General features: G+C 40.6%; 2 protein-coding genes across 2 annotated transcripts in view; both read left to right on the top strand.

Annotated features, from left to right (window-relative positions):
* The first annotated feature begins 359 nt into the window (after positions 1-359).
* CD302 (CD302 molecule) overlaps positions 360-23,686 on the top strand; it is a 59,292-nt gene continuing 35,965 nt past the window's right edge. Inside the window, exon 1 of the mRNA XM_043994959.1 lies at positions 360-921. Within this exon, the coding sequence (XP_043850894.1) occupies positions 858-921 (64 nt within the window). The 5' untranslated portion in view covers positions 360-857. The remainder of the gene's footprint in view (positions 922-23,686) is intronic.
* Positions 12,573-14,887, top strand: LOC122748905 (MICOS complex subunit MIC60-like). The gene is given in 1 exon segment (XM_043994958.1): positions 12,573-14,887. A coding segment is annotated over 1 exon segment (2,238 nt). The 5' UTR covers positions 12,573-12,634; the 3' UTR covers positions 14,873-14,887.

The following is a 23,686-nucleotide window of genomic DNA, read 5'->3' on the forward strand; positions in this document are numbered from 1 at the left end:
ACACTAGGTGATTTAAAGATCTCTTGGATTTAATTCAGTCTGTAAAATGAGGGAGTTGAGCCAGAGGATCTCCAAAGTCTCTTTCAGCACTGATACTTCAGTAAAACGAAGGTTCTTTGAGGGCAGGGAGTACTCGCAACCCCAGCACTGAGGGCAGTGCCTTGCACTAAGTTGAATGACATTGAATGTGTGGCTCGAATATGGCTAGAATATTCTATGGTTCCGTTTCTTACTTCTTAACGGAATGTTTGCCTCTGTTGGGTCCATTAATTTAGAAGAGCAGTGGGTCAGAATGGCAGCTGAAACTGGGCTCAATTTTCTTAACCACCGGAAGTGAGGATTGGACCGGGCCCCCTAAATCACTCCTACTACACCGTCCTCAGAGATCAAAGCAAAACCAAAAGGGAAGAGCGAAAAGAGGGCAGTTCCCAGCTCCCCACTGGGAGGAGGTGTAAGGGGCCGGTCCCCGAGCTTTCTGTCTTCCCAGGGGTCCTGAGAAAGGAGGTGCTTGGCGACCTCTGTGAGCCAAAGGAAGCTACAGGGAGCAGAGCCAGCCAGCCCCGGCGCTGGTGCTTTTCCGTGGGACTAGGAACGGGGTCTTTGCCAAGGCTCTTCCCACCTCGCAAGGGGCCCTATTCCCGCCCCCCGCCCCCCTCCCCCCCAGTGTCTCTGTCTCCACCAGTGGCAGTGACTAAGGTGGGGGTCATGGTCCGGGGTGGGCTGTGGAAACGAGTTCCGGACTTCTGAGAGGGGCAGCCAAACACCGCTCCCCACCTTCCCCAATTCCATCCCCTCCCCCAGGCTGCAGGGGAGGCTCGCAGTCCACCCCTGGGGACCAGCACACCCCACTCGCAGCCATGTCCACAGCCGCGGTCGCCACACTTCCCACCCTGCTGCTCCTGCTGGGCCTCGCTGCTGCTGGTAAGCTGTCCCTTCGGGCCCAGCTCTGCTCCCCGGCCCTGCTAAGAGCCAGCCCGAGGGCAGGGGGGATTGTCCAGGGTGAGAGGGGGTGGGAGCTAGAGCACTGGGGAGGTGGGAAAGAAGGGAAAGGGAATTGGAGAAAGGGAAGGAGGATAGAGGGAAGCAGGAAAAGGAGAGGGAGGGGGAGATGGAGAGGGGAACGGAAGGGAAGAGGAGGAGGAGAGAGTAGAGGAGACAGAGACAGACAGACACAGAGGAGTAACAGACAGCGACACAGCTAGCTCAAGCAGCTCTGGATGTGAGGCCCGGCTGGCTCCCCACTGAGAATAAGAGGGTCCCAAAGAGGGGGTTGGAGAGGATGAACACATAACCCTTGACCAGGTTCTTTTGTCCACTGAGATCATTCTAGGGTGGTGGTTGAAAATTGAAACTCCTCCTAAATCCCCTGCCCAGCCACAAGTGGTTCTCCAGGAGCGTGGTCAGAGATCTGAACCACCCTGGGTCAGGTGTATACTCCAACATATAGACCCACACACAGCCAGCAGTACCTCCACAGCAGAGGGATTTACTGAGCCAGGATTGATCTCACTCTTCTCTCTCCCTGCCCCATTTCCTTATGTGCAGAAGTGGGCACCCACAACATGGGTGGGTCTAATGGATGAATGCGAAAGATTGCCTGATAGCTCAGATTGAGAGAGTATTGGGGAAGGGAGAAAGTTGTGTATTTTATGTTGAAATTCTCTAGAAGGCAAATTTGGGGAAGAGGGTAATTGCCTTTCTATGTGAACATCAGGAAATGTGGGTGGCAAAACCGTTCTCTATCCACTTGGACCATAGACAAGGGAAGAAGATTGAGAAACTCCACAAAGCAAAACCAAACCCAGCAGAATCAGTAAAGATCACTTCCCAAAATAACCCCAAGCACATAGGATCTATACCAATCAACTTGTGGTAAAAGAAATGTTTGCGCTACAAGCAGAGACCCAAAGTGTTTTATTTGGGGTTTGAGAGGGGAAGATTCAGGGAACACTACAATTTAGAAGTATCATTATTGAAAAATTCCAGGACTTGAAAATAAAATAAACAAGAACAGCATGTTTTCTTGCAACATTTTTTTTAACAAAATAAAGAGATTACATAATAGAGTTCCCGAATTTTCAATGTCATTCTGTGATAGTTAAGCTTCTGCTTGAAATTTGCTGACAAACTAGATGATCTGCAGTCAGACTCCAAGCTTCAGCCTTTCAAAGTTTATGTAAACCTTTGAATCTACAAATACAGACTGAAATGTGGGGGGTTTCCTTGGGGTGGGCACTGAAAGAAGTTAAGTTATAGCACTTGGATAGGAGGAGTCACCAAATCAGCACTACAGACTAAACATTGATATTCACTCCTTAAAATAGAAGCTGTGCCTACAGGGTCTTAAACCTATAGCAAAGCTGTGTTTCTTAGCTCTTTGTCCCACATCATAGATTTTAGATTTTCAGATTTGAAAGGACCTTAAGAATCATCAGGTCTATGCTTCTAATTTTACTTATGAAAAAAAAAACCTAATATCTAGAGAGGCTAAATGATTTGCCATGGAAAAGTTAGAGAAATATAGGGATAAGTATACCCCAAGATGAAAAGGGGTAGATTGGGGTACAAAGATTCCATCGGGGCACCTAGGTGGCGCAGTGAATAGAGCACTGGCCCTGGATTCAGGAGGACCTGGGTTCAAATCTAACCTCAGACACTTGACACCTACTAGCTGTGTGACCCTGGTCAAGACACTTAACCCCAATTGCTTTACCAAAACAACAATAACAAAGATTCCATCAATTAAAACAAAGATCCACGGAGCATATCCAAATAAACAATTGTGCAATAGGTATGGCAATTATGGATTTTGTCATAGTCTTTGGTCCCTGAAGTTCTTGGTGTTAAGTGTTGTTCTGTCTAACACTACATGATCCCATGTAGGATTTTTGTCCATAGGATTTTTTTGACAAAGAAAATCATTTCCTTTTCCAGCGTGTCCTCATTTTACAGATGAGAAACTGAGGCAAATAGGGGTTAGGTGACTTTGCAGCTAGGTGGTACAGTAGAGAGTGCTGGGCCTAGAGTCAGGAAGACTGAAGTTAGAACCTGACCTCAGACACTTACTAGCTATATGACCCTAGCAAGTCAATTAACCTCTGTTTGCCTTAATCCGCTAGAGAAGGAATTGGCAAACCACTCCAATATCTTTGCCTAGAGAATCCCATGGACATTTTGGTCCACAGGGTCACAAAAAGTAGGACAAGAGTAAACAACAAATCAATTTACCTTTCAGAAAATGTTCTGGTCATTCAAAAACTATATTTTATGAAAAGGAAGTTGCATGGGGCAGCTAGGTGGTGCAGTGGATAGAGCATCAGCCCTTGATTCAGGAGGATCTGAATTCAAATCCAGCCTCAGACCCTTGACACTCACTAGCTGTGTGACACTGGGCAAGTCACTTAACCCCAATTGTCTCACAAAAAAAGGAAGTAAAATGAAAAAACAGCATCATTTCAGAGGTTCTTTCCATATTATTGAAAGTCCTTCTTTTAAAAATGTTGCTTGTGTATTTATATGATTTCAACTGGTAACAATTGGTGGATTTGTATAGCCAACTGGATAGTGGAGTGTCTATAGTATAGGGCCTGTAGTCAGGAAGCTCTGAGTTCAAATTCAGCCTCTGACACTTCCTGAATGTGTGATCTATGTCAAGTCACTTTATCTCTCTGCCTCAGTTTCCTCAACTGTAAAATGGGTATAATAATATCTACCTCCCAGAGTTCTCATGAAGCTCAAATGAGATGTTTGTAAAATGCTTAGTGCAATGCCTGATGCATAGGTCTTTAATAAAGGCTTATTTCCCACTTCCCTTATTCTAATGATTAGATTTCCCACTACTCTTTATATCTAATGGAGAGTTATTAATTTATTCCCTCGTCTTTATACCCAGTGGAGAGAGTTGCTTATTTATTCCCATGCCTGGAGCCAAACAAACAAACAAAAAAAAAGTGTGAAGAGTTCTATCATTTCCCTTAATATAGTAGCTGACATTCCTAACTATTTATCAGGAACCCTGCTAATTGGCCCTGGAAGTAGGCTGGGGAAAAAAAGAAGAAAAACCCTGCTGCAATGAGGAAAGAGACATAGAGCAAACTTTTGTGCACCTGGTTGTATCAAGAGCATGGGAAAAATGTCTGTTCTTGACAGAATGTTTCTACTCCCTTTCTACTAATCTCTTCATTTTGTGGTTTAGAAATCTCTCTCCTTACCACAACTATGTGAGGTAGGTAGCTCCAGGTAGAAAATAAGACTTGAAAAGGTAAAAGTTATTTACTCAAGGTCACAAAGCAATTAAGTGTTAGAGTTGGGATCCAGGTATTTCCCAATTTATAAACAGGTGTTGCTCCAGAAGTTTATTTTTAAATTGGTTACTTAGAACCAAACATGTATTTTCCCATAAAAGTAATTTTTATCTTATAAAGGGCAATTAAGTTCCTAGGTCTATAATAAACCCACTCTCACAATTCCTTGCAACACTGGGACTCATGCCAATGGTTTTCAAATATTATTTAGTGATGTGCCCCCTGAACTTTTGTAACAAAATAAAATTGTGCTCTCCCACATTTCAGAAAACAATTTACATGGATAATTGTTTTCACTTGTGTTTTATCCAAATAAAATTTATAACTTGTTATAATTATATAAACAAATCATAAACCTACAATAAAATAATAAACAGATTTTGATAAAATTCCTTATAATTTTATTTTTACAATTTACAAAAATGACCATAATTATATATTTTAATGACCATAATAATAATATCTGGAGGAGACCCAGTCTATCATAGTGAATAGAAAACTAGCCTTGGAGTCAGAAAGACTTGACTGTTTGACCCTAGACAAGTCACTTATTTTCTCAGTGCCCTGGGAACCTTTCTTACACTAAGTTACCAAACAGTAATGAATTTGCATTGGTGGAAGGAGTTCCTCAGGAAGTGCTTTATATGTGGTTATGATCACTGGTACAGCCAAGTACAAAAATATATTGATATGGATGCAATTGGCTTTTTGGAGCAAAGTTTCTTAAAACAATGTCACTGATGATATTGTAACTTGTATTTCTTTTTTAGTCACTATCCATAATTCAGTAATCATCAATGTGGGTCATTCACTGACAATTGAAGCAAATTTTCCTCATTAGTCTCAATTTTGTTTATTTTGATTTAAAGTGGATGTATTTACAAAGATATATGCTAAAGGACAGCTAGGTGGTGCAGCGGATAAAGCAACGGCCCTAGATTCAGGAGGACCTAAGTTCAAATCTGGCCTCAGAATTTGACACTTAGTAGCTGTGTGACCGTGGACAAGTCACTTAACCCTCATTGCCCCACCCCCAAAATAAAGATGTATGCAAAAATATCCAATAATTTGGGACATTGCTTAGCAACCCCTGAGAGTCTGTCTGTCTCTCTCTCTCTCTCTCTCTCTCTCTCTCTCTCTCTCTCTCTCTCTCATACACACACACACACATATTCAGAAAACTGGCTTAAAGGACATATCATAAAAGAATCAGATAGGCTAGTAATGCTTAAAGCTGAGACCCTTTTTAAAATTGTTGTTGAGTTGTTTCAGTCATATCCAACTTTTCATGACTCCATTTAGAGTTTTCTTGGCAAAGAGTGATTTGCCATTTCCTTCTCAAGGTCATTTTATAGATGAGGAAACTGAAGCAGACAGGGTTAAGTGACTTGCCCAGGGCCAGCACAGTTTATGTGTTTGAGGCCAGATTTGAACTCAGGAAGATGAATCTTCCTGAATACAGGCCCGGTGTTCCATCCACTGAGCCACCTAGCTACCCCCTAACCCTTTTTTATAGCCCATTTTAATTCACACAAAGAAAGGATTAAGGAGACAATCAAGGATGGCAGGGACAGCAAAAGGAAAATGCAGACAGAGAAGCAAGCAGACATCTCCAAACCAGGGCCACTGACACATCCAAATCAAGCTTCCAGAGATAAGTTATTGGTCCTGGTTTGTTTCACTATGAATTAGAATAAAAAGAACACTTACTAGACATGGAATATGAAAGCCAAGTTTGGAGTCCTGGCTCTTCCATTCACTAGTCCCAGGATCACAAGCAAATTATATAAACTTGCTGAGCCTCAGCTTTGTGAAGTAGGGATACTAATACAGTATACTACAATCAGGGTACTTCCCTACCCCAAATATGATAACCTTCAGGCTCAAGAAGGAAAAAGGAAGGAAATGATGACATTTCTCTCTAGCTTTTTAAGCTCCCCATTATACCTGAGTCCTTCCTCAAGTCTATACTGGGGCAACTCATTGATGCAAGGGAGGAACGTGGTTTTTGTAGGAAGAAACAGGTTCTTGCTCTTCTGCTTCTGATTGGTTCTCCATTTCTGGTGCCTAAAGCAGGGAGAGGCTAAGGGCTGGCCAGACATCACTGAACATTTATTAAGGACTTACTAAGTGCCAGGCGCTGTGCTAAGTGTTTTGAGGCACAAATGAAGGCAAAAGATAGTCTCTGCCCCCCAAGAAACTCACAATCTAATAGGAGAGAGCGCATGTGAACAGCTGTGTAAAAGTACACTATATACATACTAAATAGGTACTAATCCACATAGGGAAGGCACTAGAATTAAGAGGGCTTGGGGAGGGGCAGGTAGGTGGTTCAGTGGATGAAGCACCGGCCCTGGATTCAGGAGGACCTGAGTTCAAATTCGGCCTCCGACACTTAACACCTACTAGCTGTGTGACCTTAGGCAAGTCACTTAACCCTAATTGCCTCACCAAAAAAAAAGAGAGAGAGAGCTTGGGGAAAAGTTCCTGTAGAAGGTGGGATTTTAATTGGGACTTCTAGGAATCCAGTAGGTAGAGATGAGGGAGAACGCTCCATGCCAGTGAAAATGCCTGGACTTGCAAGATAGAGCATCTTGCTCTAGGAAAAGCAAGGAGGCCAGTGACACTGAATGCTGCATGGGTGTAATAAGACAATTAAGGTGTGGTTTGGGCTCAGTAATAAAGGTCTTTAAACACCAAACAGAGGGTTTTATTTTTTATGCTGGACATGATAGCAAGCTTCTGGAGTTCAAGTTGGGGGTGGAGATGAGAAACATAATTGAAACTGCACTTTAGGAAAAGTTTTTTAAAATTTAGGAAAAACTTAGAGCTCAGTGGAAGATGAACTAGAATGGGTTGAGGCTTGTGGCAGGCAGGCTGACCAACCAGTTATTGCAATAGTGCAGGCATGAGGACATGAGGTCCTGCAATAGTGGTGACAAGATCAGAGGAGAGAAGGGGATACATTCAAGAAATGTTATAAAGATGAAATTGACAGGCCCTTGAAATAGATTGGACATGGGGTGGGGGTTGAGAGTGAGGAGTCAGGGATGATACCTAGGTTGAGAACCTAAGGGATTAAAAGGATGATGGTGCCTTCAGTGGTGCTAGAGAAGTTTAAAAAGGGGGAGGTTTGGGGGAAGAAAGATAATGAGTTCGGTTTTGGATATGTTGAGTTTAGGATTTCTGCAGAATGTCTGGTCATAAAATAGTATAGAGGGAGAAGAGAAGAGAGTTCAGGATAGAGCACTGTGAGTGTCCCTAAGGGATACCCATGGTATGTGTTACCTGAATAAAGATGAAGCAAGGCACTAAGGAGTAGTCAAATAGGTAGATGCAGAACCAGGAGAGAGTCATGTCCCAAAAACCTAGAGAGGAGAGAGTTTCAAAAAAGAAAAGGATGGCTGACAGCCTCAAAGGTTTCAGAGAGGTCAAGAAGAATGAGGATTGTGAAAAAGCCATTGGATTTGGTGATTAAGAGACCACTGGTAACTTTGGAGAGAACGCTTTTGATTCATTGATGAAGCTGGGAGTTAAATTGTTGAGAGTTAAAGAGAGAGATGAAAGGTAGTGCAAGCACCTATTTTAGATGATCTCAAGGAATTTATTCACAAAAGGCAGAAGAGAGAGATATGGGACAATAATTAACTGAGAAGGACAGATCAAGTTAAAGCTGTTGAAGAGGGGGGAGGGGAGGGGAGGGAGAAGGGCATGTTTGTAGGCAGTAGGGTCCAAATAAATAGGTATGGAACATGGACGTAGCTAGCATAGACTGTTTTAGGTATGAAAGATTCAGAGAAAGTCGGGGGAAAATAGAAGCCTGTCTAAAACTGAGATAGCCTGAGGCAACAAAGAATAGACCCCCCAAAAAAGATGTTTTGCATGATTATACCCATAATATTCTGAAAGTGAAATCATTGCAAATGTATAGCATTTCTGCTGCATGAGGTCATTCAGCTTTAATGAGCTTGCCTACTCACCCCTTAATATATTATTTGTAAGAGAAAAGGTGTTTCATAATATATGGCAAAGAGAAAATGCATTGATTCTGGAAACACATCTCCTGCCAGCACCTCCCTGTCACAGCCTCTAAAGAGATGAAGGATAGAGTTGGAACTCAGAGGTTTGGGGGTGGTATACAAGGAAACTACATATGTTTGGGTGATAGGGAAGCCTGGAGACATGGAGGTTGTGAAGGGGTTGAATTACCACTTATTTTCTCTCTTATTTTCCCCCTTGGGAATTCTAAATCTTATCCTCAAAAACTCCATCACCTAGACTCTTGAACCAGGTGATACATTCAGGACCCTGATCCAAGGAGCTACTTCCTCTCTCCCAAAGTATACCAAGAACAACTTACTCCATTTTCCTATTCTCTTCCTTCTTTTCCTACCATCCTATTTCTTTCTCTCGTGTTTATCTTTCTTTGCCTTTACTTCCAATTGGCCTTTATTCTTTTTTTATTCTTTTCTCTCTTGCTACTTCTCCCCTTAGTCCTTTTTTCTTATTCCTTCCCATTCCTTCTCCCTCCACTCCTCCTCCCTTTCATTGCCTTTCACTTTTTCCTAGTTCTGTTCTCTAGAACTTCTCCAGAAAACCATCCCCAATGCTTGGAACTTCAAATATCAGTCCTTTGCAAGTCAAACATTGACTATACTGCAAATAGGAGGCAGAAAAAATCCATATATTAATGAAAGTAGTGGGGAGAAAAAGAAAAAAAGGGTTTCATTAAAAATACTGGCTGGTTATCAGATAGGAAATATTTAAAACATGACATGAACTTTGCTTCTCCTTTGTTCACATTTAGAGAAAAATATACACTGAGGATCACTTCTCCTCATGCTGTGCTTGTGATTTTCAAAAGGGAACAGTTTTATTTAAATTGACTGAAAACCCAAGATTGTTATGAGAATCACATTAACCCTTTGAAGCAGCAGTGTCATTCTTACACAGTAGAACCTTGAAGTCTTTGGAATTCAGTCGATGGTTCATTTTAAAAAATTTAACAGGTCCCTAAACATTTATTCCTTGGTTTATCAATCTGTGCATATTTAATTTTCACAGAACATCATGAAGCAGGAGGAATGTCAAGGTAATAGTGTATAAAATTACTTCTTAGATGTCTTCTAGTGAAGTCATGGAAAGTTAGACTATTATGTGGATAATTATATCCCTGACCTATCTGTTTTTCAAAAGTATTGTGAGAAATTGCAAAAAGGAGTAGATTGCTGCATAAATGGGTTCCTAATCATTAGATCAGAGAATCTCAGGAAGGATTGGAAGGGACCTTACCAGCCAATTAAGACAACCTCACTTGGGTGATTCAGGAATACCCTCTGTATCTCTGAGAATCCAACCTCTGCTTGGCCACCTCTTTCAAAGGACAACTTATTCACTGACAAAGCAACTTTTTCCATTTTAAAATAGTTCTGAGTGGTAGAGTTCTTCCTTGCAGTAAGAAAAAAAAAATCTTACTTCCTGCATCCTCTTTTGGTTCTAACTTTTGCTCTCTGTGAGATGTAGGGGAAAGAACATTCACTGGACAGGGAGTAAAAAGATCTCCATTCAGGTTCTAGCTCAATCACTTGCCAGGAACAAGATCCTAGGCAAGTTGCTTTAACCTCATTGAGCCTCCAAGTTGTAAAATAAGGATATTTATACTGCCTACCTCATATCATAGTTGTAAGTAAGCAGTCTGTTTATAGCAAATTCCTATATAAATGTGATCTATTGTGGTGAGTGTTTTATCCTTTTTTTCACCACACATCAATGGTTTAATCATTTTTGAAATATGTAAATAAAAGAAATTAGTAATATTTCTAATTAGACATTTAAAAAATTTAAAACAGTTGAACCAAAATAACATTTTAAACATAATATGGGTGGAAGAGGGCCTTATTTTATTAACTTGGGGAGTGTTTTGGCAGATTGTGACCTTAAATCTCTTTCCCATAGATAAATTGCCACCCCTTTATCCTCCCCCTACCACATCCCAACAAATCAGATATCTCTCCCAACCTTTGGGCAAGTGGAAGGATAGCATAATCCTGAAAGTTTTTAAGTAGAAAAGAGCCTCATTTCCCATTACTCCTCTTCAAGCAATCTACATTCTTGTCCATCTTTCTCCAAACTCAACATGTCATCCCCCATTCCTGTGCCTTTATACAGGCTGTACCCCCCCCCAATGCCTGCTCTTTATTTGTTTCTCACCTCTGCTTCTTAGGACCCTAAGCTGCTTTCAAAGTTCAATATAGTTTTTACCTCCAAATTCCCCCCATTTATTAATATTTTCCCTCTGAAAGTTACTTTATATTTTCTTGTCTGTTTACATATTAAATAAACTCAGAGAGAATATAAACTCCTAGAAATCAGAAACAAATTTGCCCTTTTAGGCCCAGAGCCTTGCCCATTTTTCATTGTTATTGTTGTCATGTCTGATTCTTCATGACTCCATGGACCTTAGCATGTCAGGCCCTTTTATTCTCCACTAATTCCAGAGGTCTGTGCAAGCTCTTGTTCATTGTTTCCATGACACCATCCATCTCATCCTCCACCAGCCCCTTCTCCTTTTGCCTTCAATCTTTGCCAACATCAGAGTCCTTTCCAATAATTCTTCTTCTTATTTTGTGGCCAAAGTATTTAAACTTTAGCTTCAGTATTTTACCTTCTGATGAATAGTCTGAATTAATTGCCCATTATAGGGACTTAATAAATATTTGATGAATTGAATTGAATTGAATAATACCAACTGGATTGGATAAGAGAGAGGAAGGAGATTGAAGAGTCTGAAACGAGAGGTTGGATTAGGATCATACATTTAGAACAGACAGAGACCTTAGAAATCATGTAGTCCAATCCTATCATCTTAAAATGAGGAAATTGAAGTTCAAAGTCCAAAGACATACATCTCAAAAGGAGCAGAGCAGAGGTTACCATTCCAAACTTGTGACCCAAGAGCCATTGCATTTCCTATTACTCTGAAAACTATCTCTTGTTGGTCTGGGGTACTTAAAAGAGCTCAGGGGTAGAAATTTGAAAATTATCTGCTTAGAGGTAAGAATTGAAGGCACAGGAATGAATAATATTGGTGGAGAAAAAGGATAAAAAAAAGGCCTAAGGACAGATTCATGGAGTATCACCATCTTAAAGATTTGGAATGGGAAGGAGAGCCAGATATAAATAGAAAAGGCTCCATTAGAGTTAGGGAAACCAAGAGACTTGGGAGTCTCAAAAGCCAAAAAAGTAGAAGCTGTCCTCAAAGAACACGGTGATCAACAGTGTCAAATGCTACAGAGAAGTGAGAGAAGACAGACTTTTTAAAAAATTGGATTTGAATATTTGGTCTCTGTTGAACTTTAACGGGGTAGTTTCACTAAGTGGTGAAAATATAAACCAGATTACAAGAGGTAAAGGAGTGTATGATGGGAAAGCAGAGGCTCTGGGTATAGAAAACTTTTTAAAGTAGTTGGGCTATGGAAGATTTATATGAATTGATGCACACTGAAGTAATCAGAACCAGGAAAACAATAAACACAATGACTATAATAATGTAAATACAAGCAACAACAACAACAAAATGACACTGAACACAGTATCTCTATAATGGCCAAGCTTATCTCCATAGAAGAAAAGGGGAAATGCAACTCCTTCCTTTCTGTAGAGGTAGGGAGGAAGGGCTGTGGATGTGGGACAATGTACATTTCATTAAGCTCAGTTGACATATTGGTTGATTTTGTTAACCTGGTTATTTTCTCTTTTTTAAAAAAATCTTTATTATAAGGGACAGCTCCCTGGGAAAGGAGAGGAATATATCTGAGGATGAAGGTGATATTATTAAGTCACTTCAGTCATGTCCAACTCTTCATGACCCCATTTGAGGGTTTCTTGGCAAAGATACTGGAATGGTTTGCCATTCCCTTTTCCAGCTCATTTTACAGAAAAGGAAACTAAGACAAATAGGGTTAAGTGGCTTGCCCAGGGTCACACAGCTAATAAAGTGTCTGAGGCCAGATTCCAGGTCCAGCATTCTATTCACTACACCACCTAGCTGACCTGATGTAGGTGATAGAAAAACAAAATCAATCTATCTGCATATCTTTCTATGTATCTATCTCTCTATCTGTCTCTCCTTAATGTAAAAGGAGGATGGAGAAGAGTGCCCATGAATGGGAGAAAGAAATATGACATTAACTGGATGGAGTAGAATTTCCAAAGGAACATTTTTTTTTTTAAAAAAAGAACTGCAGGGGGGCGGCTGGGAAACATGTACGCACGCCCTCCCGTGCTCGCGGCAGCTCACCCCCACACACGCGTACTGCCGGCCCGAAGAGATGTTGCGGGTTTATCAGCTAACGGGCGTGAGCGCCGCCACCCAGAATTGCCTCTGCAGAAAATTTATACTCCGTCCCTTGAGACCATGCCGTAGATATTCTACAACAAGAAATTCTGGGCTTTCTGCAGGCAAAATCGCTGGAGTAAGCCTCTTGTTCATTGGTGGTGGTATTGGTGGAACTATTCTGTATGCCAAGTGGGACCAACGTTTCCGAGACAGTATAGAAAAGACCATCCCTTTTTCTGACAAAGTCTTTGAGATGGTCCTTGGTTCTTCCCAGGTAGCACCATTGCCAAAGAAGCCGATTCAGCCTGGTCCACTAAAAATTTCTAATGTATCAGAAGTAATGAAAGACTCTAAACTCCAAAAACCTAAGGGAGACACTCCAAGTCCTTCAGCTAAAGCACCTACAGAAGACGATCTGCCCACCCCATCTCCTGCTGATCATCGTGAAGATTTTGTCCAAGTACCTCCGCTCGAACTGCTAGAAGGAAAACAAAAACCTTTCATTTCAGAGGAGAAATTTGCATATGAAACTTCATCTCCTAAAAAAGAGAGACTCCCAGAAGAGGCTGCGGCTCACCAGGATACAGAGGAACGGGAGAAAGCGGTCCACTCTCTGGCCAAAAGCTTGGTTGAGTCTCTAAGCTGAGCTGCTCAGATCACTCTGCAGGCCATTGACGCTCAGCACAATGCCATCCAGGCCATCAACACTCACTCAAGCATGCTGAAGAAAGCTATGGATGACTCAGAGGTCGAGAATGGAAAGTCAGTGCAGTGGCGGTCAGTGGAGGACGCCTTGAAGGAGCGCAGAAAGGCCGTCGATGAAGCTGCTGATGCCCTTCTGAAAGCCAAAGAAGAGTTTGAGAAAACGAAGAGTGTCATTGAGAACTCCAAGAAGAGAACTGGGCTCGTGGGGGGCCAGAATCACATAGCTGCTGCAGAAGAGAATCTTCAGAACATGATTGTTGATGTGGATAATATGGTCAAAAAGGTCCAGGCAGCTCAGTCTGAAGCCAAAGTTGTCACTCAGTACCATGAACTGGTAGCCCAAGCCCGGGATGACTTTCAAAGGGAATTGAATAGTATCACCCCAGACGTGCTTCCTGGTTGGAAGGGGCTCAAGATCTCAGACTTAGCTGAGCAGCTGTCCACCGATGATCTCAACTCCCTCATTGCACATGCTCATCGCCGTATAGACCAGCTAAACAGAGAGCTGGCCGAGCAGAAAGTCCGAGAACAGCAGCACATTGAGGCCGCCCTGGACAAGCGGAAGGTGGAGGATGAGAAGACATTTGAATCAGCGGTGGCCAAAGCACTGGAGCATCACCGGAGTGAGATACAGCTGGAGCAGGACCGAAGAGTTGAAGAAGTCCGAGATATGATGGAAACGGAGATGAGGACCCAGCTCCGCCGACAGGCCACTGCCCACACTGACCACCTGAGGGACGTCCTCCGCATCCAGGAGCAAGAGCTCAAATACGAATACGAGCAGGGTTTGTCTGAGAAGCTGGCAGAGCAGGAGCTGCAGTTCAAGCGCCTCAGTCAGGAGCAAGTGGACAACTTCACTCTGGACATCAACACAGCTTACGCCCGGCTGCGGGGGATCGAGCAGGCCGTCTAAAGTCACGTGTTGGCTGAGGAGGAGGCCCGCAAGGCCCACCAACTCTGGCTTTCGGTGGAGGCCCTAAAGTACAGCCTGAAGACAGCCTCAGCGGACGGCCCCACGATCCCCCTGGGCACGGCGGTGGAGGCCATCCGTGTCAACTGTTCCGACAACGAGTTTGCCCAGGCCCTGATGGCCGCCATCCCCGCCGAGTCCCTGACGCGTGGCATCTACAGCGAGGACGCCCTGAGGGCCCGCTTCCAGCACGTGCAGAAGCTGGCACGTAGGGTGGCCATGATCGACAAGACCCGCAACAGCCTGTACCAGTACTTCCTCTCCTACGTGCAGTCCCTGCTCATCTTCCAGCCGCAGCAGCTCCAGCCCCCAGCCAAGCTGGTCCCCGAAGACCTGGACACATTCACGCTGCTGTCCTACGCCTCGTACAGCATCGAGCACGGCGACCTCGAGCTGGCTGCCAAGTTCGTCAACCAGCTGAAAGGGGAGTCGCGCCGGGTGGCCCAGGACTGGCTGAACGAAGCGCGCGTGACCCTAGAAACAAGGCAGGTGGTGGACATCTTGACCGCGTACGCCAGCGCCGTTGGCATTGGCACCACCCAGGTGCAGCAGTGAGGGTGTGAGGCCTGGGCACGCGCTCCTGGGCACGTCACCCCGCATCCAAAGGAATCCGCCACAATCTGTTTGGGAGGATTTGCAGCCAGGTTCCTTGGAGCGGGGCGAGGACCCTCGCACCCCTGGGGCTCTGTCCTGTCACCTGCTGCCTCTTGCAGCCTCCCTGTTTCCAATCACTATCATGTCAGCCAACTCCAGGCACTCTCTTCACACCTCCTGTAACATTGGCCGTTTTCGGGTTTTACTGATGGGGCTTTTGATCCAATCAAGATAATGTTTGTGATCCCGACCACTATTGATTTGGCCACTTGGAGCAAACTGAATAAAACACAGTGAAAACAAACAAAAAAAAGAACTGCAGACTCTTGGGCATGTATGTTGACAGCTAGAAAAGAGAAAGTGGAAATTAAGAAATAGGGAATGTATGAGAGTGAGAGAACGATAGCTAGAATATGGCTTCTGGAGAAAGAAGGATGAGATAAAGGGCAGAGGTAAAAGGATTTCCTTTTGCAAAAATTAGAGCTACCTCTTCCTCTGACATAGGAGGGAAGGAAGAGAAAATGCTAAGCAGTTTGGAGGAGGAGTGTCTTCACTTCTAGTAAAACAAGATACTTAGTTATCTGCTAGAAGTTGGGGGTCAGGATGAGATGAGGCTCAGGGTTTGAGGAAGAGAAAGGAAAAGATATGAAATATAATTGTAAGTAATGAAATAGGCATTTATTAATAATTGAATGAAGAGATTTCTGAACAGTAATGAAAGCCTAGATGATATTGTGCACCATAAATTTATAGCAGCATGGTGTAGTTTTTGTTTTTGTTTTTTAAAGCAAGCACTATATTTGGAATCATACGACCATAAATCTGTGATTTACTTAACTTATATTACTAGTCTCTGAACCTCAGTTTCTTCATTTTTAAATTGAGGGAATTAAATGAGATAATCTCCAAAGTCTCTTACAGCTCTAGATCCCATGATAAATAAACAACTTGTTGACTTTCAGCAGTGATGCTCAACAGCCCAAGAACTGGAGGGGAGGAATGAGATCGTAGAAGTGACCATGGGTCAAAAGTCAGAAACAGTAGGAGAAAAGGGGGATAGGGATTCTATGAGAGTAATTTTTTTGTTTCAGTGAGGAGTTAGTGGTCGTTAAAAGGACCAAGATGGTTTCTCAAAAGCTATCTAGTCTATTACCTTCCTAGATTCATTGTTCATCTCTAATGTCATATATATATATATATATATACACATATATATGTGTGTATATATATATACACACATATATATGTGTGTGCGCGCGTGGGTGTGTGTACACACATACATACATATATGCACACATGTATATATGCACATATACATATGTACACATGTATACATACACACGCTGCTTTAGCAACCCCTGAGCCTCTCTTTCTTCCATATCTCACACACACACACACACACATACACACATTTATATATTCACATAATAGCTCAATGGGTTGTCTATCTGCATATCATGCTCTTTATGCATTTAGGTTTTATTTTTCTTCCTGTTAGGATAGTTAGGCTGAACTTTTAAAGTGATTGTGGGTCTCACTTGGGAGGGTCTATAATGTTCTATGGTTTGACTCAATCAACACAATGTCATTCATAAACAGGAACATCTAGAGGACTTCATCATCTATAGATAATCCCTCTTCCATTTGGATTCTTTATGTGGAGCATCTTCTATAATTGTGGCTAAACATATTTAGCAAGTATAAATATCCCTGTTTCATCCCTTGCTTCATATTACTACTCAGAAAGGTGGAACAAAAATATCTATGTTTTTAAATCTGGCAAAGTGTTCTTGCAAATATTCATCTTGTTTGATTTTGACATGCATGGACAACTTCTTGTTGGAGGGTAATAATTAAGGCAGCATTTTTCTCTAACAAATCATATACTCTTTCTAGTTAATGAACAATAAACACAATGAGATCTTGTATGCTCTGTACTTTTCAGACAATTATGTAACTGTAAATATATGGTCTAGTGTAGAATGTCATTTATGAAATCCTCCCTTGTCCCTTCTTATAGCTTCATCAAGTTGCTCCTGAAGAGTGTAGAAATGGGAAAAGAAGTCTGTAGCTCAATAATTACCAATATTTTCCCCATTGCCCTTTTTTTGGGAGTAATAATGAAATTCACCCCCCAATCTCCAAGCATTCATTATCCATCTCTTTTTAAAATATCTTGAGAGTTTGGAGAGTCAGGGCAGCTAGGTGGTGCAGTGGATAGAGCACCAGCCCTGGAGTCAAATTCGACCTCAGACACTTGACACTTACTAGCTGTGTGATCCTGGGCAAGTCACTTAACCCCAATTGCCTCAGCCCCCCAAAAAACTCTTGAGAGTTTATCCTTAAACACCCTCAAAATTCCTTCAACCTAGCCTAGATCTTCTCCTCTTTGGTTTCTTCTAGCTGTTCTGCCTTTCATTGTTTTCTTTAGTGCCGTTTCTGCTAACTCATGCAGCACCTCAAGGATTGTGATGTTAGAATGCAAATGTAGTAGTGACATGTCATTGATGAGAAAGAATTTTTAAAATAAAAATCTTATGTGTCTTTTCCACTTATTACTTGTTTACTGTCCTCCTCTCAGTTTTATCCTGACTCTCTGAGTAAATGATGTAAGAGTTCGGATCTTATACTATGTTTTCTCTAACCTTGTTTGTCTAGATTCAACACAGGAAAGCAAGGAGTTTGTCAGCCCTTTCTCTAAGAAAGTGTTGAGAGATATGGGGTTCTTCTTAGAAGAAGTCAAGTTTCAGTCAAAACAAGGAGATGGGAAGGGGGTCAGGAGTAAAAATGGAGGTTGTGAGAATAGATCTGGGGTTCCAAAGAACATAGCAAAATGAGATACAGAAACGGTGTAGAAGTTTATCAGGAGCCAGGTTGACCAGGGAAGGCTTTATTGAGAAAGTAGTATTTGGGCTGAAGAAATATTAAAGAAACTTGAGCCTAAAGACAAGAAAGATTTTGCTGAAGATAGTTTGGAAACTGTAGTTGATTTTTCTTCTGTAAAAAATGAAACCTAATATTGTAACAAGAGATGGGTTGTTGTTGTTTTTAAGTTGCCTTTGGTATGGAATATGCTTATGTGGATTTATCAGACATATTTTATTCAGTATAAACAGTATTTTATAAATTGCTCATGTTTGACATTCTTGAGTTATTTACTATGGATATAAAATATTTACTACCCTTCTGACATAAAATAAAACTTGTTTAGACTGTCTTGAATATGAGATATGAATACACAATTTTATGGATCAGTACAAAGCATAAGCACCTCATTGTCCTTAATTTTGTGTTAAGTATATGTAAAATAACTATATTAATTTGACTCTGACAATAGTTGTACTATTGGTGTGTGTACATATTTACATACATATGTGTATATATAATATAGATGTATATATGTATTATAGCCATGATGTAATTTGCTTTGTAAAAATGTAAGCATGATATTGATTCTCAGTTTATCTGGGATAATTCATTTTTCTTCTCTTTCTTTTTTTAGTGTTTCATAAATAATTAGAACCATTAGGAAATATACGATATAGAAATTATGGAAGCCAATGAAAAAAACATTTAAGCCAGAATCATCACTATTGATGGGTTTTCTTTGTTTGTTTTAATAGTATATTATTCTTTGATGTGAATTAAGGGAATTGGGGTGGGATGGTGGAAGTATAGCAATCAACTAGAAGCTATCAAAGCTAGATTCTAGGCCTGGCTCACTTATTTAGTAGTTAAGCAAATCACTTAATCTCCTTGGACCTTATTCTCCTCATCTGTAAAATAAGAGGCATAGACTGAATGCAGATTTATTGAGAAGTTGGTATTTGAGCTGAACCTTGAAGAAAGGGTAAGAATGAATACGTAATTATGCAAAGGTTTTCATGGAATGTTAGACTTATAAAAGGATTTTGTTGTTAATACAAGAACAAATGAGGAGAAATGGGCAAGTGGGTAAATAAGTGAGAAGTGAGCAAGTAAAATGGAATCTTCTTCCCCACCCCCCCCCCCCCCCCCCCACCCCCGGCCTCTTCTAATCTTTTCCTCCAACATTACAGTAGTAACAGTACAGTAGCTTTCTTTTATCCATCTTTCAACTTCTGGACAAACTTAGTTGTAGGAAAGATACGTTTGAACCCCCAGGGGGAGCCAAAACACAAAGACGTTACCACTCTTATATTGACAATATATGATATAAAACCCTCTGTAGCCAGTTTGGTAGAATAGGAAGAGTGTAAGAATTGGAGTCAGAGACCCTGGGCCTGACTTGTGCCTCTATCACTCACAGAGTCTTTAGGCAAGTCACTTGTCTTGGCATCAGTTTCCCCTTATGTAAAATAAGGGGTTCTGAACCACATGACCTCTCAGGGACCTTTTAGCTCTAGATTTATGTTCCATTTAGGAAAAATGAATTAGCTGCCATATATTACCATCAATTTCAGCAGGAGAAGATTTTGCCTTGTGTATTTTAATTAAAGGAACAAATATATAAAATATACTCTTGATTTGCTTCTCTTGAAAAATATACTAATTAAATCCAGAGCTTCTGTTAATAGCCTTTAGGATAGGAGTCAGAAAAAATGGTCTTGGATTTCTCACAGCATAGAGTAGTTTTTTAATAGAAAAAAAATCTATTTCAGCCTATAGTATGGTACACATAATTTTCTGTGAAAAACTTTTTTTTTTAATTAAGGTGAAGCAATCCACAAAAAAAGAAGCCCTGTCCAGTGACAGGTTTCGAGATAAGTTTGTGATTTAAAAAAATTTTAACATTAACTTAGGGGAAGATCTCTTACTCCTATGATACTTCCCCCACACCACCCCCACCCCCAAATTGTCATTGAACACGTAACAGTATAACTAAAGAGATAAAATTTGAGTACAAAGTGTAATAGATGGAAGTAAATTTCTTCCTAAAATGTATCATAGAAGTTGTAGGGTAGGGGGAGGTTGTCTTTGTTCAGAGGCTGAGACCTAGATTACAGCAGGCTTTGACATTTTTCATGATTAAGTATCTATATGGGCAGTGTATCTGGAGAGTGGCGGTTTTTAGTCTGTCACAAAGTGTCCAAAGCTGTTGGCTTCATCCCATTTTGGCTCTGAAGGTCACTATGCCAGCCTGGTGTTTCTTAAGAGATTATCTTGACTTCTATAGATTTTTACTTGAACTTTATATTCTAGTGAAATGTATTTGGTCAAATCTGTTCATTTTGAATCCCCATCAGGAAGGGCAACAGAGCACTATGTATTAAGATTATCAACTCTTTTGTATACAATTTATTTCACAAGTTTCATTAATGGATTTCTTCATGTATTGCCTTGTAGCCTCAGAGTTGCTGTAGCAATAGAGTGAGTCATTTTATGTGGCAATAAAGCAGTGAACAGTTTGTTCCTAGGTTTCTTGGAAATAAACAGTGTTTGTATTTCTTGTCTGAAACAGCCTGAAAGTAAGAACCATTATATCAAAACCTAGACTGTTTGTACCAAGGCAAAAGTTCATTTTAAAAGCATAGGAAGGGCAACCCATTTGTGTACACAGGTTTGAAGTAGTATGCAATAATACAGATTTTAGTAAATATTTCCTAATCTTCTGGGAAGAATAGTTTATACTAAATCTTCAAAATTAAATATAATAAAGTAAACATAAATTATATAATTCTTATTCTACTTAACATTACACATAATTCAGATATAATAAATGTTATTATGCTATTATTTTAATTAACATTCCATGTTTATGTGAAATTATCTTATATAATCATACTCTTTGTTTTATGTGTTATAAATTGTGTGATTAAGTTTAAGTTTAAATAAATCACATGTAATTTTTTTTGGTTTGATTTTGTTTGGGGTTTTTTGGGGGGCGGGGCAGGGCAATGAGGGTTAAGTGACTTGCCCGGGGTCACACAGCTAGTTAAGTGTCAAGTGTCTGAGGCTGGATTTGAACTCAGGTACTCCTGAATCCAGGGCCGGTGCTTTATCCACTACGCCACCTAGCTGCCCTCAAATCACATGTAATTTAAATTAAAGTTTAACTTCACAGTTAAAGTCCATATCCAGGGGAAATTATATATAATGTGAATTAGAGACCTCTTTACATTTCTCTTCTACAAAATATGATAACATTCACCTGTATATACACATACAAAGAAGGAATAACTAGCACACTTCCTCACAGCACTGAGGAAGGTCATTAGAGATGTACTTTTAAAATCATTTTTGGGCTGATACTATTTGAAAAAATAAGTATGTGATTTCATTGGTAAAGGGAACTTTCAAATGAGGAAACTCTCTACTAATACATGTCAGCCCCTTCTCAGAAACTTTGTTTTCAATAGTTGCCTAAAGGACTGAGAGGATAATTGACCTGTCTGGAATCATTAGGCTATTATGTGTTAAAAGGTAGGACTTGAACCCAGATTTTTTTGGCAAGAAGCCTGCTCTCTCCACTGTATAACACTGCCATTCTAAAAGTGCTCATAAAAGTAGAGTTAGTTCAAAAATTACTTTTGGCTATAAATGCAAAAGTCATTACTATACTAATAAGTTATTTATAACTAACAGCTAACTAGTGGGCAGCTAGGTTGTGCTGTGGAGAGTGCTGGGCCTGAAATACTTACTACTTGAGTGACACTGGGCAAGTCACTTAACCTCCACCTGCCTCAGTTTCCTTAGTTGTAAAATGGGAATAATCATAACCTTCCGAGCTTATTGTGAGAATCAAATGAAATAATAATTGTGAAGCACTTAGCACAGTGCTAAGTGGTACACAGTAAGTACTACATATATTGGTGGTGGTGGTGGTTGTCGTCGTGCTTGTTATAATCATGGAAGAGATTTTCCCTAAATTAATGTTTAAATTTTTTTTTAATCTTAAAGCAATCCTGAGTTCAATGTACAATGTATATTTGAAATTGCAAATGGACAAATCCCTTTAACTCTGAAAAGCACTAATAATTTCAAAGTTAAAGACTGCACTCACAAATCATTCAATCAACTGATATAATTAGGTTTCTACTACATAGGCCCCTAGATAGTATAGTGTATAGAGCACTGGGGCCTGGAGTCAGGAAGACCTGAGTTCCAATTCAACCTCAGACACTAGCTTTGTGACACAGGTTAATCCCTTAACCACTATTTGTCTCAGTTGCCTCAACTGTAAAATGAGAATCATGATAGCACATTCCTGGAAGGGTTCTAGTGTGGATCAAATAAGGTAATATTTATAAAGCACTTAGCACTGATGCTGGCTTGCTGTAGGTGCTATTTAAATGCTTATTCCCTTCCCTACTATGTATGAGGCTTTGTGCTAAGTGATGCAAATTATGTAAAAATTAGCAAGATTCACTTTCATGAGTTCAAATCCTATCTCAGCTGCAAGTGACCCTAGGCAAGTCACTTAACCCTCTTTGCCTCAGTTTCCTCATCTGTCAAATGAGCTGGACCACTGTCAAATGGAAAACCATGTTAGTATCTTTGCTAAAAAGCCAAAACAAAACAAAACCCTAAATGGAGTCCCAAAGAGATGGACATGACTAAAACAATTCAACAACAACAATAACAAAAGAAATAAGCATATGAAAGATTAAATAACAATATACAACATTGTCTCCTAAGAGCAAAATGAATGGCATAGCAATGAGTATAATAGGAACAGGAAAATATCATTGTAAACTGAGATGGTCAATATTTCCATCAATGACTTGAATAAAGAAGTAGCTGGGGGAAGCTAGGTGGTACAGTGGATAGAGCACCGACCCTGGAGTCGGGAGTACCTGAGTTCAAATCTGGCCTCAGACACTTAACACTTACTAGCTGTGTGACCCAGGTCAAGTCACTTAACCCCAATTGCCTCACAAAAAAAAAAAAAAAAAGAAGTAGCTGACAAGGGACAGCTAGGTGGCGCAGTGAATAGAGCACCGGCCCTGGATTCTGGAGGACGCGAGTTCAAATCCAACCTCAGACACTTGACACTTACTAGCTGTGTAACCCTGGGCAAGTCACTTAACCCCAGTTGCCCCCCCACACACACACACACAAGTATTGACATAATTACCAAATTTGTAGATAAAACAAAGCAATGACAAATTATCATCACCTTTAATGATAGTATTTAAAAAAGAGAATATCCAATCAATGTCAAAAGGAAAAGATGGGAGAAATTTGGCAAGATAGCAGTTTGTCTGAAAAATATCTATAGGGGTTTTAGTGAAATTCAAGCACAGTAAGAGCTAACAATGTGATTATAGAATAGATAATGTAAATAATAAATATATAGATATGTAGATAATAGATATATAGATAATATGATTATAGAATACATGAAGAGAGTCAGTGTCCAGAAAAGGGGAAGTTATGACGGTTTCTTTGTAGTCTTCCCTGGTCATACCATATCTGGAATATTATGATCAATTCTGGCTGTGCAATAGGGTAGGGTAAGTTGTGGTGTATCTGGAGGAGGTCAAGCAGAATGTTGAGACCCCTTTAGATCACTCATATCATATAAGGATCAACTGAATGAATTGAGAATGTTTAGCCAAGAGTAGAGAAGACCAGGGAATATGGTAACTGTCTAACTATTTGAAGAGCTGTCTTATGGAAGCTGAATTAAACCTGTTCTGCTTGGCTATAGAAACAGAACTAGGGCCAAAGGGTAGAAATTGCCAGGAGGCAAATTTTGACTAGATGTAAGGAAAACTTCCCAACAACTAGGACTACCCAGAAGTGGAATGAGCCATCTCAGAATAGTGGGTCCTCCCCCCCCCCCCACAGGCA

This window comes from Dromiciops gliroides, chromosome 3 (genome assembly GCF_019393635.1).
Source record: "Dromiciops gliroides isolate mDroGli1 chromosome 3, mDroGli1.pri, whole genome shotgun sequence".
In the NCBI taxonomy this organism is placed as follows: domain Eukaryota; kingdom Metazoa; phylum Chordata; class Mammalia; order Microbiotheria; family Microbiotheriidae; genus Dromiciops; species Dromiciops gliroides.